This window comes from Malaya genurostris, chromosome 2, assembly GCF_030247185.1.
Source record: "Malaya genurostris strain Urasoe2022 chromosome 2, Malgen_1.1, whole genome shotgun sequence".
Taxonomy (NCBI): Eukaryota; Metazoa; Arthropoda; class Insecta; order Diptera; family Culicidae; genus Malaya; species Malaya genurostris.
In genome coordinates, this window is record NC_080571.1 from 131,039,167 (window position 1) to 131,056,293 (window position 17,127).

At 36.8% G+C, this 17,127-nt stretch overlaps 1 protein-coding gene across 4 annotated transcripts in view; it reads right to left on the minus strand.

Moving 5' to 3' along the window:
• LOC131431038 (basement membrane-specific heparan sulfate proteoglycan core protein) overlaps positions 1-17,127 on the minus strand; it is a 746,275-nt gene that overhangs the window by 80,266 nt on the left and 648,882 nt on the right. For all 4 annotated transcript variants that reach the window (XM_058596469.1, XM_058596470.1, XM_058596473.1 and 1 more), the window contains one exon: positions 16,109-17,076. In XM_058596469.1, the coding sequence (XP_058452452.1) occupies positions 16,109-17,076 (968 nt within the window). The remainder of the gene's footprint in view (positions 1-16,108; positions 17,077-17,127) is intronic.

Consider the following 17,127-nt stretch of genomic DNA (forward strand, 5'->3'; position numbering starts at 1 on the left):
GATGTCACCACAGCTAAATTCATATTTTAATAACTTTTTTCGTCAAATAACAGATTTTAAAAGTCGTGAAAGAAGGAACAAAAATGCTTTGTTGTATTTGTTCTTGAAAATTTATTTTCAATAAAATTGAAATAACTTTTCCAGTGCGGTTATGAGGCTGGCCTATATACAATATACAATCATTCAGCAGACTTAAAAAAAGGTAAACACGGCAACCTTTTGTCAAAAAACCTATGTTAATTTATAGGACAGCGTCGCCGGGACAGTCATCACTGATTCTCTCAGCGAATTTCTTTTCTTTCATTTCGAGTTTCCCCACTCTTTCCAAGGAGAGCATATCAGAGATGCCAGATCTGCATATTTGTCAGCGAATTAGCAGATTTCATTTTTTTCGAGCTTTTCACCCACTTTTGATAAAATTCACAGACATTTGAAATAGCGTGGCGTTTTGTTCCCCTCTTTTTTTTTCTTTTTTTCCGCAAAACCATTTTTGTGCTTCATACCAAATAAAAATCCGTGAATTGAAAGCCTGCATACATTTCTCGGATCTACAGACTTTTGCACCGCTGTCTGAATTCATACGATACGAAATTTTTTTTGTTTACCTGGCATCTCTGGAGGTGATATTTTGTTTTCAAATAGTCAGATCTATTGCTCTTCCATTATAACTTCGCAAAATTTAATAATAATCCGTGTGTTTTATATTAATTATGGATAAAGTAGTAGATGTAACCAGTACTGGCTGGAAGAAGCTCCAGGAGACAGAGACTGTATTTTCAATGCTCTTGTTCATCAAATATTTGGTTTCACTTCAGCTCATCAACTTTATAAGACTTAGGTATAGTCTTTTACTGAGGGAACAAACGGTGACTGAAATTCGGAACAATCTGGAGTTTTATAAACATAATTTGCTTTCGCATGCTTCAGAAATGAATAATGTAAACATTTCCGATGAGGATATGATCAGGGATTACCTGTGCCATCTAGAAATTTCAGGATTCTGGACAGAAGAGGAATCAATTTTTGCGTTGGTGAACTATTACGGTGTCAACATTTTCGTTCACCAAGAGAATGCAAAAATAAGTTTGCACCACGATCAGGAAGTTCTCATACATCTTGTTATAACATTTTTTATCGAGGTCAGGCAAGGGACACACTACGACAGTATTGTGTTTATTCGTCCTATGATTTATTTATCCTTACTGAATTCGATAGATGCTGTACTAGTATCACTGTATACGGGCACTACAATGGCTCGGGTGAGATTTATTGGAGAAGGTGAAAATACTCTTTTCGCAGCGATAGCACATCAGCTTACGGGCAGTTTTCTCAGATGAAGCTCTAAGTATTTTTCGGTATTATGTTGCAGAAGAGATAGTGAAGCATCATATTTCTACCCAATTTGTAATTTTACAGATCAAAACGACAGCTTTAGTATTACATATTATTAATGTACATACTCCGAACCGAAGCAATGGCCCTTATTACCGTTCTCACTTCCACTTTCACATTCACTTGACTTACATGTCACTTCACTTGATTTTACCTATTACCGGTATCACGCATAGTGAAGTGATCCTGTGGTGGACAAAACTAATTTTTTCAACAAAATGTTGGTGGCGTGATGTTCATAATGACATCAAGTTCATTCAAGTAATTACTTTTGTCTCAGAAGCGACTTCCGTAATAAGAACCTACGTTCATTTCGCTTGATTTCCACCGTGAAGTGATACCCATAATAAGATTCACAGTCTCATCACTTGGTTTTCACCGTGTAGTGACACCGGTAATAAGGGCCAATGATATTTTCTTCGCAACTCTTGGTACCTTGTTGAATCGATTTGCAGATTTTTGTTACGAAAAGATTAACAGTCAGTTAGATATTTATTAACATACAATCCGTCTTTCTTATAGTCTTAGTCTCAAATACTGTTTCAAAAAGTAGGAAAAGAGTTCTTATGGATAGAGATTGACGTTTTGCCTTGGCACATATGAAAAGATGTGCTTTCTGGGTTGGACCTTCAGATCACCCACAGTGGAGGCATAAATTCATTGATAGTCTACCAAATGCGCTGATGGGGACATGTTATTCGACAAGAAAACAAGGAATAAGGAAGTTTCATCGAAAGCTACCACAGATATACAATGAGATAGAATCGGAGAGTGGGATATGAACACTATTCAAACGTTATTCTAATGTTATTGATTGACCACATATATTCCAGAAACCGAGGATGATAGTCAAATTGATGTGTAAAACTATGTGCACTGCTCATCGGATAATGATGAGAAACACTTAGAAATATACAAATATTTAAAAATTGGAGAGATAAGACTAAGATTGATATTCAAAGAAAAATACTCTCTTTCGTATAGATCCGCAAAATGGCTTCCATCATTGTGTTACGGAAAATAAATCTTCCTACCACCAATAGTTCTCCAATATTTTGAACAGGATTTTCACTAAACACAGCCGCACTATTAACAATTAAATCGAACACTTGTTTAACTATATGTAAGTTGATACACCTATAAATTTGATATTTTTCTTCAGAATATTCTATGAACACCGCATCACGCTTCCAGTGCTGCCAGTTCTCTCGTTTGTCACATCTGGTTCCGGAGATACATAGGTATAAAATACGTAACTAACAAAATGCACTTTTTTCTAACATTTCAATTTTCTCAGAGATGGGTGAACAAATTTTAATAAGTTTAGACTTGTTTGTTAGTGTATTTTGAGCTATTGATCAAGTTCGAAAATCAAATGGCTGCTACGTATGATTCTAGAGAGATATAATGGTATAAGTGACGTCACCGACAAAACCCGATTTTAATAATTCTAGGCTCTTTTGAAAGCTACTATCGATCCATTGATCAAGCTCGAAAATCAAATAACTGTCCCTTATGGTTCCGGACATATAATCGTATTAGTGATGTAACCGACGAAACGCGTTATATTTTTACCGTTCAAATTTCTCAGAAAGGGTTGAAACGATTTGAACAAGCTTGGTTGTCACTTTCGGTTCCCAAATATAATGGTAAAAGTGACTTAACGAACAAAACGCGTTGTTACTGCTTAAAAATCGACCCATAGTATTATATATTATTTTACTCAGCTCGACGAGACCGAAAAATGTCTGAGGGTGCGAATATTTGAAAGATTTTTCTTGCAACTCAATTTTCTCAGAAAAGGCTGAACCGATTTTCACAAGCATAAACTCGTTTGAAAGCTAATATTGGGCCATTGATTATATTTGAAATGCCAATTGCTGTCACTTGTACTTCCAGAGATATAATGGTATAAGTGATGTATAACATTTTCTACCGAAAAATTGAACTTTTTCTTTTATGATATGCTCAGGTTTGTTTGAAAGATACTGTTGTGTCATTTGTCAAGTTCAAATATTGAATGGCTGTCGCATCCGGTGCTGGAGATATAATTCTATAAGTTACGTAATCGACTAATCGCACATTTTTCATCGATTAATTGCTCTCGAAGAAGACATAATAGTTTTCGATTAGCTAAAGTTTATTTCAAAGCTGCAATGTAGACATTGATGAAGTTTGAAAGGCTTATAGCAAACATTTTCGGTTAGTGAGGTTTAATGTTATATGTGACGTAACCGACAATTCCCATTTTTTAATGTGCCAAAATTTCTTGAGAATATCTATACCGATTTCGAAATTCTATTCTTAGGTTATTTGATTAGCTCACAACACTAATGGTCGAGAATAAAATCTTATAAATGTATTAATGAGACTATTTTAATGGCAAGTGAAAGACGGTTTCACACCACTAGGTGGATTATAAAGGGTTTTTGTTCTCATAGAATTGCGATTTACTTACTTAACCTAGCACACAGATCAGACAGATCAGAAAGCATTCACCATGAGACTTCGACATGTTTCATACACCTAGTCATAGATTAGATGCCTTCAACGGGCACCGACTAGTAACAGGTATGCTGATATTGCAGTGTGCATTCGATCGCTTTAATTGTCCCAGCCAGGAGTACCACGCTGCAAAGACGACTTCGACATGAATGACCAGTATAATCGTTGAAACAACAGATTAGAGCAGTGATTTCCAAACTGGTCCCTACAGCCCCCAACTGGTAGTAAACTTTGAATGATCAGCAGGTGGATAATGTTATGTACATAGTGGGCTTCGCCACTTGTTCGACAAAAATTATATGAGAGCAGACCACAGGAAAAGATTATTTGATAAGCTAATGGGCGATCTAACGTTGTGTTTCACAGCAGGAGGCGTACGTGTGCGAGGATTATGATTGCAAGTTTATCTGTCAAAATGCAAGGGAAAACAGATTTCCACTTGTAAAATCATTTTAAATTATTAATAACAGCATTTAATCAAGGGAAAAGTGGGAAAAATCAGTTTCCTCCTATGTTCAGCACTCAAGATTCTGTTTTAAGCAATGGAAATTTTCAGTTCTGATTTCAACATGTGAGAAACTTAGGAGACCGTATAGATACGCTAATCTAATCTAATATGCGATACCATTATAAGAAATAGCTTTTTTCGCCTTTTGATTTATTCCTCTAGCGTTTATAACTCAATCGATCCCAAACAAATTCTGGATCTCAATATTGATCAGTATATTATCTTATAGAATGACTCGTGACAAATGAAAATAAAATTTTATACATTTTCTAACGAACAGATGTAAGAGAACCTAAAAGTCTACAAACGAGTTTCTCATAGCAGCCTGTGTGAAATTTAATCGTCATCCTGAGAAAGATTCATGTAATGAAACTAAGATGGCATTAGTTTTGCCTTAGTTTAATATAGACATGGGGAAAATTTTCAATAAATCTTTTAGTTGAACAAAACTCATGCAAATAAAATGTATTGAATAGGTCACAATTTAATTGAGATGCGAACAAAAATAATAGTAACCATTTCAAGCTTAGAATGAACAAGGTTTCTATATTTACATATCTTCCGGATTGTTTGTCCGGGTCGGAAATTCAGAATATAAGAGATCATGCAATAGTCCTGTACACTTTCGAATCGGCAAAAGGTCACGATCCGTATCGAATGTAGGTCACGATCGGCATCGAATTTAGTACCTTGGCTTTGCTTTGCTTCTGCCGGATTATATGTAGGGTGTTTTGAAAATTAAGGTAAATTGAACAGCAGTTATTTTGATAAATTTCATATCAAGTGATTTTTGAGCAGTTTTATATCAAGTGATATGGTCGATATGGAACTCCGTAATCGAATTCATAAATATAGCCAGGTGTCATTAAGGTTTACAATGTGCAGTCAGTATCAAGATTTGAGTTTTAAATTTCATTTGAAAAAATATAAATTTTCTTATATGTTAGGATTTGTATCTGTTAAAGGTACCTTTTTTAAGCACTACTTTCTATGTTTAATGTTTTGACGCTATGTGAATCCTAGTATAAATCCATCTAATAGACAATAACAAGGTTTCATTTCATTTTCATTTCGCATTTTGCTCATCAGTGCATTAGCAGGTTATGTTGTTCTGCTAATGCACTTCAAAAAGTTGCTTCTAGGCGGTAGCAATGCATAGATTTTGCGACTACCTGTTCTTTTGAATGATGAAATAAACCTAGAGTCACTTATTTCGCCAATCGGCTGTATCAAATTAGTTATTACAGTCTAAGTTTTAAACAGCAAGTTTTAGAAAAGTACGTATCCATCTAAAAAATATACCTTCACAACCTTCTTCAATCCCGGGAAACCATTTTTCAACAGAACTTACCTGAATTTTATGAAACGCAATCCGATTAAATAGTATTCCATATATGTTCAGGCTTCGAACGGTTGATGGGTGTGCTTCACAAATGTCACACTAAGTTAAGTTACTCAACAGTTGTTGCGATGCATAGGTCATTTTACAGTACTTGCTTCGACATTTTCGGTTTTCAAAATTGACCAATGCTCTAATCTAAGTCGTGTAAGTCTACATTAATTTAAACACTCCAAAAAATCCATTTATACATAAATTAACCGATTCGGTTCATTACTAACGACGACACAGCCGTTTAAAAACACTATTCGGACTTTTTTTAGGCTTAGTAATCGGAATGTTAAGAAATGAAAAACTGTATCCAGATGTATTATTCAAACAAAAATAAGCTTGTTAAAAACGGCTAAGCCATCTCTGAGAAATTGAGCGGTAAAATTCACACATATACACATACAGACATTCTCCGATCTCGTCGAGTTGAGTCGAATGGTATGTAACACTATGGGTCTCCGAGGATCCTTTCGAAAATTGGGGTTTCAAGCAATAGTTTTACAATAATTGGAATTCTTATTTCCAGAAATTTTTATTCTCCAGCATTTCTCTTTTTCTTCTTCTCTAAAGAAAGAAAAAAACTCATAACTTTGGATCCACTTAGCCGATTTTTTAAATTTCTGGATATGTTATGCAAAAATGTTTATGGTGGTAAGCTCACTTCGTCCGCATCCCTTGTCGCTATTGTTTTCAAATGGCTATTTATCAGCCATGATAACATTTTTTTCACCAGTTCATATATCATCGCTAATTTCAATAGTGTTGTAATTTGGTCATCAGTTACATATTGTATGTCGTATGTACGTGAAAGTGATGACATTGTAAGGGAGCACGTATCCATCGGGTGACGGCAATCGAGCACACAGATTTTCTTAATAAACTTACTTACAAGACTAAATCAGTTCGAGCGAATGACATATAAGCATCCGAGGAACTTATGGAATAGTGAATGTTGCACTGTAACGAATTATGTTAGCGTATATTATTATACTATATTAGCCCGGGTTGGCGGTTCAATACATAGGGCGCTGGTCTTACGTGACAGTTGTATGTTCGAGCCTCGACCTGGAAGGATTCTTAGTGTCAGTAGGATCGCAGTACCAGCCATGCAATGATCTTGTACGCTATGAATCGGCTGCGAAGTCTGTTGAAACAGAAAGGCCAAATTTCGCAAGAGTAATGTAGTGCCAAAACAAAATATTATATTGTATCCTGTTATATTATATTATATTATATTATATTATATTATATTATATTATATTATATTCTATTATATTATATTATATTATATTATATTATATTATATTATATTATATTATATTATACTATATTATATTAGTTTATATACTTACCTCACCTGAAAGCTATAGTCCTGGGTTGTCCTTTGCTGTATCAAGCATACGTCTCCGCATAACTCGATCCATGGTTGCTCATCGCCAGTCACTCAAGGCAAGGATGCTTCGTAGATCACCCTCCACTTGAACGATCCACCTTGCTCGCTGCGCTCCTCTCCTTCTTGTCCCAGTCGAATTAGATTCAAGAACCATTTTCACTGGGCTGTCGTCCGACATCTTTATGATAAACCCAGCCCATCGTAGACGTCCGATTTTCGCTGTCCGTACGATGGGTGGTTCTCCTAGCAGCTGTTGCAATTCGTGATTCATAAGCCTTCTCCACGTTCCGTCTTACATCTGAACTTCACCATAGATGGTCCTCAGCATTTTTCTTTCGAAAACACTAACCAACGCGCCGGTGCTCTGTCAACATAGTCCAGGTCTCGTAGCCATTGAGAACAACCGGTCTAATGAGCTTTTTGTAGATGGCTAATTTCATGCGGTGGCGTACTTTTCTCGATCGAAGGGTTTTTCTGAGTCCAAAGTACGCAGGATTTTCTTCCAAAATACGTCTCTGGATTTATCTGCTTGTATCATTATCGGCGGTCACCAGTGAGCCCAAATACACGAACTCGCCAATCACCTCGATATCGTTACCATCTATCAATATTCGTGGTGCGAGGCGTAGTGTTTCTTTTCTAGAGCCTCTTCCTCTCATGTATTTTGTTTTGACGCATTTATGGCCAGTCCGATACGCCTAGCTTCAGCTTTCAGTTCGATGTATGTTTTCATCATCTTCTCAAGTTTACGTGTCACAATATCAATATCGTCAGCGAAGCCAAAAAGCTGAACGGACTTTCGGAAGATCGTGCCATTCGGGTCGATCCTCGCTCTTCGAATCACACCTTCCGAAGCAATATTGAACAAAATATAAAAGAGCCCTTCACCTTGCCGTAGCCCTCTCCGAGATTCGAAGAGACTCGAAAGCCCCCTTAGATACTTGGACGTAGCACATCACTCTATCCATCGTTTACTTTGGAAAATCGCGGCAGTTTGTCCGGAAAACCGTATTCATGCATGATCTGCCATAGCTGTTCTCGATCAATTATGTCGTATACCGCTTTGAAGTCAATGAATTAGTGATGCGAGGGAACGTTGTATTTACGACACTTCTGGAGTACTTGTCTTTTCGTTAATATGTGATCCGTAGTGGCGCGGGCTCCAGTAAGCGCGCTTGGTACCTACGAATTTCTTTGCTATTGGTGATAGACGATGGCAAAGAATTTGGGAGATTTCCTTGGCGTTCAGCAATGTGATTGCGCGGTAATTGCAACAATAGTTTATCAACCTTTTTGTAGATTGGACATACCACTCCTTCCATCCGTTCCTTCGGTAGAATTTTCTCCTTTCAAATCTTATAAATCATCCATTGCAGCGCTCTAGTCAGCGCCTTGTTACATTATATTATATTATGTTATATAATATAATATAATATAATATTATATTATATTATATTATATTATATTATATTATATTATATTATATTATATTATATTAAATTATATTACATTATATTATATTATATTATATTATACTTAGACCAACAATACAGAAATAATTCATACGTTTGCAATAGAAAAAAAGTTTGAACATGAAATATCGCGAGTATTTTAGCTTCTGGAATCTTCAAAAAACTTTCGAGAGATTCAAAGTTTATTAACAAGTTGAAAGTATATTTCGAAGTCACTCCATAAGATGGAATTAGTGTGCTTGCTATGGTACAACTTTCAATATCAACATTATGCTCTAGTTTGAAAACTAAAAGATTTAGAACGACTTTGTCTTTTACAAAAATGTTCGGAATGTAGCGGTCTATATTTTGAGAATCATATTAGTTAGAAACTCACTCACCCAGTGGCGCTAGTGGGATCATAATTTTGCCAAAGAAAATTGATTCTATTATATCTTTAAAATTTAATGAGATAGAGTATTCGTGTTTTCGGAAAAAATGTTCCGGAGTTCAAAACAGATCAAATAGTGTGAACAATAGATAAAATTTCTCTCTTTGGTAACCCTAGTGTGCAATTCAGGGTTGGAAATTACTGCAGCTCAAGTGCAGTGTTGACTTATTTAAATGATTTCTTCGAGAGGGTGTTTTAGGGTTTCGATAACCATTAAATGAATGAGTTTTTATTATATCTACAAGGTGGCCTTCTGTAACTAAAATCAGAATTGTTTACAAGAGTGATGTTATGAATCAGTTTTTCAATAAGTTGGTGAAGGACAGACAAATTGAAAACTCTTTTACTAGAAGGCGCTAATGAGTTATTGGAGTATTAGGATGAATAGCGACATATGAAATCTGAGTAACTTGATAGAGTGAAACTCGTGCTTTATATTAAAGTTTTGATTATTTGTATTGCTAGATATAATGATAAGTACATAAAACCTGAAATGTATGTCTTTTTTTTAATTTTTATTTTAGCGACCGCCAATTCATCAACATTTCTTGAAAAATCTTATAAATTGAGTATAGTATAGAACCGTACTCTCTTCGGAGAGTTTGTTGTGTTTGTCGAGACCAAAAGTGATATTTTAATTAAAATTAGTTGAGAACTGTCTCACCAGAACCGCATTGAAAATAGCATGAAAAAATTACATTGCATTTAATACCATTAAGTTGGATTACGATTTTGATTATTTGGAAAGGTGGTGGTCCTGAACCAATTTCTGAACCAAACATATTTTATGCGCAAAACATAAATTTCAACTCTCCGAAGACAGTACAGTTCTATACTATACTTAATTTATAAGAGTTTTCAAGAAATATTGATGACTTGGCGGTCGTTATAAAAAAAATTCAAAAAAGTATACATATCAGGTTTTATTTACTTATCATTATATCTAGCAATACAAATAATCAAAACTTTAATATAAAGTTCGAGTTTCACTTTCTCAAGTACCTCCGATTTCAGATGAGAAAAGCTTATTCATGTTAATACTCTAGTAGCTTACTAGCGCATTCTAGGAAAACAGTTTTTGATATGTCTACCCTCCACCAGTTTATTGAAAAACTGATCGATAACATTACTCTTGCAAACAATTCTGATTTTCAGTTACTGAAGACTACCTTGCAGATACAATACGAACTTTCCATATATTCTGGGACAGACTTTATTGACTAAACATTTCTGTCCCAGAAAGTAAGGACGCACTTTGTTTTCGCTGTAAATAATTCATAAGTGTTATCTTTTTCAAATGGCAGTTACACTAGTGTACCAGGTAGACAACTACCTACCAATATTCCTTCAATGCCATTCGCTTCTTTAAACGAAGCCGATTTAGACGATATAACGGTACGGCTGCTCGGCCATCAATGGAAGTTGTCCATCAATGTCAACTTCCCTTTCTGAGCAGCCTAGATAGCCGTGTAGTATCGGTAGCGGTTTCCCAACTAGCTAAGAATAATGCTACGGTCCGGAATAAGTCCACCAAACAGGTAAGCCGTGTGGCATCCGGAATTATTTTCTACCAAGAATTGATCCACTGGTTTCCTGTTCCATGTCGTAAAAGGCAACAAAAATAGGAACTTCTAAATCAAGGTGTTTTTCCGTGCCGAGGACTAAATGGCAGCAGGAGGTTAAACAATGCAGTCGTAAACGGAATATCTTGGGTTTTTCCCTTACTGGATACACGCAATGCTTAGCAAACGACTTCTTTGTTCATCGCTTCGGTTAGCAGAGATTAAAAAGCTAAGTGTCTATGGGTGTCCTCAAGGTGGTGTACTATCCCCACTTTTATGGAACCTAGTCGCTGATAGTTTGTTAAGGAAACTTAATAACCTTGCATTTCCGACTTATGGTTTTGCCGACGATTATCATATATTGATGAGCGGTATAAGCATTACCACTATGTTTGATTTAATGCAGCAACCCCTGCGATCTGTTTAACAATGGTGTTGTCAGGTTGGATTATCTGTAAATCCGGGCAAAACATTAATGGTGATTTTCACTCGTCGTTAATCACAGGAGCTCGTCCGTAACAGTTCTTTGGTTCAGAGGTCACTGTGGTTGATCAAGTTAAATACGTCGGGGTTATTCGTGACTCAAAACTGAATTGGTCTGCTACCATTGACTTTAGGATTAAAAGAGCTTGCATGGCTTTTGGCCAATGCAGACAAGCTTTTGGAAAATCATGGGGATTCAAACCCAGATACATTCAGTGGATCTATACAGCTATCGTTAGACCAATGTTAGCATACGGATGTCTTGTATGGTGACAGAAAGGAGAAGTCGCGACAGTTCAGTCAAAGCTAAATCATCTCCAAATTATGGTCCTAATGGCGATGACAGGAGCATTTACGACAACTCCTACTGCTGCTCTAGAGGCGCTACTGTGCATTAAACCACTACATGTGTTCCTAAAACAAGAAGCATTATCTTGTGCATACCATCTTAAGGTTACAGGGATTTTGAACAGTAACCCTTTAGATTATGCTACTAGCCACAATCGCTTGTGGTCTCAAATGGTTACCTGCGATGAGTATTTACTCGCTCCTAGTGACCTTATTCTCACATGCAGTTTTTCTTCAAAACATTCATTGTGAGCTGTCCTCTTCGTGAGAAATGGTTGATTGGTTATTTGGAACGACAACTTGATGAACACATAGTTTGTTATACGGACGGTTATTTGTTGAATGGTCGTGCTGGTGCTGGTGTCTACTGTCGTGGAATGAGGCTTGTGCAGTCTCATTCACTTGGTAGATACTGTACTGTGTTCGAAGCAGAAAGCTACGCGATTCTGTGTGGAATACAATCGGCACTTCAGCAGAGGATCTGTGGTAAACGAATTTATTTTTGTTCCGACAGTACGGCAGCTTTAGAAGCACTCAGTTCAAATGATTCACGATTGAATCTAGTGATCGCACCTTACCATCGCAAATGCTGTTTACTTGTTATGGGTACCCGGCCATTCTGGGATTACTGGAAATGAATGGGCTGACGAGTTGGCTAGAGCTGGTGCAACGAATGATTTCGTTGTTCCGGAACCAGCTTTACCACTTTCAACTAGTTGGATAAAGCACAAGATTCGTTCTTGGGTTGCATCCAAACATGCCAGTAAAAGGATATTCTCTCGTTTCTTACCCAATGTGATAAGGAGCTATATTCAGAAGGGTTCATCGTTCTTCCTGAAGTGAATGAATCCGTTCTGTATTCACATTAAACAGGGTTTAGCAGATTGTTTGGCATCCTTTATGGGGTGCCGAGTTTACTTCTGCTCGTACATATTGCGAATCGTTCTGCATTCTTCTGGGAGTGCAGAATGGTGTCGCTTTTGTAAAGTCTCTAAATCCTCTCGGGGGTTGGAGGTTTTATTAACTGTGCATCGTTCATAAGAAAGAACGCACATAGTAACAAAGCTTAATAAGTTTTACAGCAGACTGTTCGGGACCTCGTAGAGGTTCAGAAATAACTTCTGCTTCCACTAAATGTTATCCTCAGCAGATTGTTCAGCATCCCTTGGGGGTGCAAAATTTACTTCTGCTTTTTTGTGTTTTTGTGTCGTCAATTTTCCCCATCCTCCTAGTCCAAACCGTACCATTTCCCTTCAATCCTTTGCTCTTATATATCGGGAAAATGATGCTAAAAACAAATTGATTTGTTCTGATTCCTGATAATACTCTAGTAGCTTACTAGCGCATTTTAGGAAAACAGTTTTCGATTTGTCTACCCTCCACCAATTTATTGAAAAACTGATCGATAACATTACTCTTGCAAACAATTCAGAGCTTCAGTTACTAAAGACTACCTTGCAGATACAATACGAACTGTTTAGTCAATTAAGACTATCCCAGAGAGTATGGACGCTTTTTGATTTCGCTGTAAATAATTCACAAGTGTTAGATATTTAAATTTTATTCGATATACTGATAATATTAGACTACAACAACAGAATATTATTCTCAACATTTGCTACTTAGCCATTGTAGACTAGCTGGCACACCTTCTAGCCAGCGTTCCTCATTAAATTCCGTACAGACTTCTTGATGCCAAGTTTTGACACTTTTTCCAATCTTTTTCGAACTTTTGAATGGTTTCGGCTGCCGAGACATGTTTCCTGTGCCTTCGTTAATGCCCAAAATTCCTCAATTGGTCGAAGTTGTGGGCAATTTGATAGATTCATGTCTTTTGGTACGAAAGTGACATTTTTGTTAGTATACGTTGATTTTGAGTAGTGGCAAGAAGCAAGATCTAGCCAGAAGACAACAGGATCCTTGTGGCTTCGAATCGTGGGTAGAAGTCGTTTTCGTAAACATTACTTGATGCATATTTCGCTGTTCATTGAAGCAGGTGATGAAGGGTTTCGAAATCTTACCGCAGCTACAAATTGCTTACCAGACCATAGCTTTCTTACCAAATTGTTCGACTTCAATCGATGTCTCAGACTGGTTCAACACTTGCTCTTCTCGCACCGTATAATATTGTGGTCCCGGCAAGGATTTGTAATCGAGTTCCACGTAGGTTTCGTCGTCCATGATTATTCAGTTCAAATTTCCAGCAAGAATCGTATTGTACAGTTTTCGAACCCTCGGCCTGATGGATGCTTCTTGTTTCGGACTACGTTTTGGTTGTTCCTGCTTCTTATAGGTTCGAAGATTCAAACGTTCTTTAGCACGAAGAACGTTTGACTTCGAAGTGACCACTTTTTTGGCCACATCCCGAACTGAAACCTCCTTCTTTTGCTCGAACGCCTTCAGTATACGTTTATCCAACTGAGGGTTAGCAGGACCTTTTTGTCGACCCGTTTTCGGTTTATCCTCAAAGGTGTTATCCTCACCGAACTTCCTGATTGCATTTCGCACGGCTTTTCACTTACTCCTTCCATTTTTGCAATCTTTCTCAGTGACAGTCCGCGTTCTGTGCACCATTTGTGCACAATTTTTCGACGTTGTTCTGCTGAAAGTCCACGCATTTCGAAATAAACTAATGAAAACGAATAAACAACTGCACAAGTGGTTAGAGAAGGGTGTAAACAACAGGACGCAGCCATAAAAATTGATAGATTCTGAACCATTGCGAAATGGCAGCGGATTTTGGTTGCGTCCATGCTTTCTGGGACAGTCTTTAATAAGGATTTAACTTTATTTTGCATCGTCGCACTAAATGATTGAACACACTTCGCCCTATAGAACTTGAATCGGAAGTCGGACCCGGATGAAATTAAACAGCCACCTATGAGACTATAAGAACTTTTATTTGAGCCTAAGTTTATGGGAATTGATCAAATCATCTTTGAAAAAATTGAGTGAATCTCATTCTAGAGTTTTTGACCACTATTTCCATGTTTTGGAATCAGAAGTCGGTTTATTTAGTAAGTAACTAATATAGCCTACAAATTGAATCAGATTTGAGCCAAATATAGAAGAATTTAAAATATTTTTTTTTGCATCGTCGCTCTAAATGATGGTGTGCCATTATAAACGCACTTTACCCTATGAAAGTATGATGAAGCAACCTTTGGGACTATGAGATTTTTTATGTTATGAGTGATATTATTTGACACATACTCACAAACATACACGCACAGACACATACATTGTTCAGATTGATCAACTGTGTCGAACGATATAGAACACTTAGCCCTTTGGGCCAATTTTCACTAGTCAATTTGTCAAGAGATTGCATAAATTTTCTATATGAGAAAGTCAATAAGAGTACTTTTATAGAAAATCATCGTTATAACACTAACAAGTAGGTACAAATTTAATAAAAGAATTAGAAAATTTACATTTTTTGCCTGAAAAATATTAATTTTATTGTGGCAACCCTGCACGCTATACGAAATTGAACAAAGCACGCTGCGAACGAAGCAAAGCCGCACGTAGCGTCGCGTACTAGTTTTGCATCGTCATTGACGTCATTACGTCATGCATGGTCATGACGATTTGAATGTTTTGACACTCATCGCCCTGTAATTTCGGAACCGGAAGTCGGATCAGGATGAAATTGCACAGCATATTTAAATACAATGAGAGTTTTCATTTGAATCATGACTCGTGAAAATCGGTTTAACGGTTGCTGAGAAATCGAGGTGAGTTCCGTTTTTTGGAGATTTTTTTCGATATTATCCCAAAGTAGTTTTATATATATATATATATATATATATATATATATATATATATATATATATATATATATATATATATATATATATATATATATATATATATATATATATATATATATATATATATATATATATATATAACTGAGGCGAATTGTATGTGAGAAAGGCAAAAATGTATATGGAAATATCAAATTTACATATGAAGAGAAAAAGAGAAAGAAAGATATTACCTGTTTGAAATATTCTCATTAATTTTCTTAATATTCGATGATTAGAAATGTTTGGTATGATTTGATCCGCATTGGTTGGTATTCTATATATTTCGAATGTGAATTAACGAGAATATTTGAAACAGGTAATTTCTTTCTTTTTCTTTTTCTTCTTCATATGTAAATTTCATATTTCCATGTACATTTTTGCCTTTCTCATATACAAAGGCTATGCAATCGCTGTGAAAATCGACTTTACAACCGAGGCCATGTATATGTTACATATAAATACGTACAAAAGTAACTTTCTGGCCTAAGGCATCGACTTACCCGTCATGCTATACCCGGCCCTCACCAACAGCTTGTAATTCAAGAACCAGGAATCGGATCTGATTAAAATCAATAAGCTGTGGATGCATTCATCCACCACTCATTAAAATCTAAGTTTGTGACAATCGGTTAACTCATTACCATGAATTATGCAGATATTTTTTTACGAACTTACGTACACATTGGAAGCAAGTGCATCGTGCAACAATACATTCTTCACATAGAACGTTCGTGCTATGATCAAGAAAAAGCGAGAGATGAATGACCACAAGGGGAAGATTCATATAATAGAAATAATAGCAATCATACGCACGGTTCACAATAACTTCCGCAACTTTTGTAACGTTTCCTTGGCGGTTGGTTGCAGAACAATAATATCGTCCCGCGTCATCAGTAGTGATCTGCGTGAATTGCAGATACTGTCCACTTACTCTAATCCTCTCTGGAAGACTCTGACCGTTCTCACCGTGCCACGAAACTCGAATAGGTTGTTCACCAGTAGCATTGCAAATAATAGTAACAGTTTCACCGGAGCGCACGATCATTGGCATAGTTGGACTGAAAGTTATACGTGGCGGTTCGATAACTTCCAGTGAAATTTGCACTATCGTGGTTGGAGACGAAGCAATATCGTGAGCGACACAATCATATAAACCTGCAGCATCATGTCCTGTGCTTTCTATTATTAAATGACCATCTCGAGGAATCGATCCATATGGTAATCGTCGTCCATCGGAACGCCGCCATTCCGTGCGCGCCCCACTAGAAGCTTCATTGCAAACTAACTCTGAGCGTTCACCTAGAATTGCTTTATAAGTATGTTGTTGGGGACGATCAGTGTACGGTGGTCGAGGGTAGACATCTCGATCATTGTCGTGGGGTCCTAGATCACCACGTTTTTTCTCTACTTGAATTGTAATGAAGCGTGAATCCGTTCCGGCACGACTGGTGGCTATACATTCGTAAGTTCCAGAGTGTTTTGTTTCAGCTTGGAAAATATCTATGTTTGCTGCACCAATCGCTTCAGTCCGAGATACATGACGAGTATCGATTTCCGGATACGGAGTTTTGATGACTACTGTTGGCTCTGGTTTTCCTCTAGCGGTGCATTGTATGCTCAACTCGTCACCTTCATAAATTTTGTGCTCATCAACAGATGGTGAGATGGTGATTATCGGAGCAAGTTGAACGTCTATGGACGTCGACAGTGAAGCGGAGCCAGCTGAATTCTCTGCTCTACATTCGTATTCTCCTGAGTCTTCGAGAATGACTTCGCGTAACCTATTGAAACAATATTTTAAGCCGTGATGTAGTTGAATATATTAGTATAAT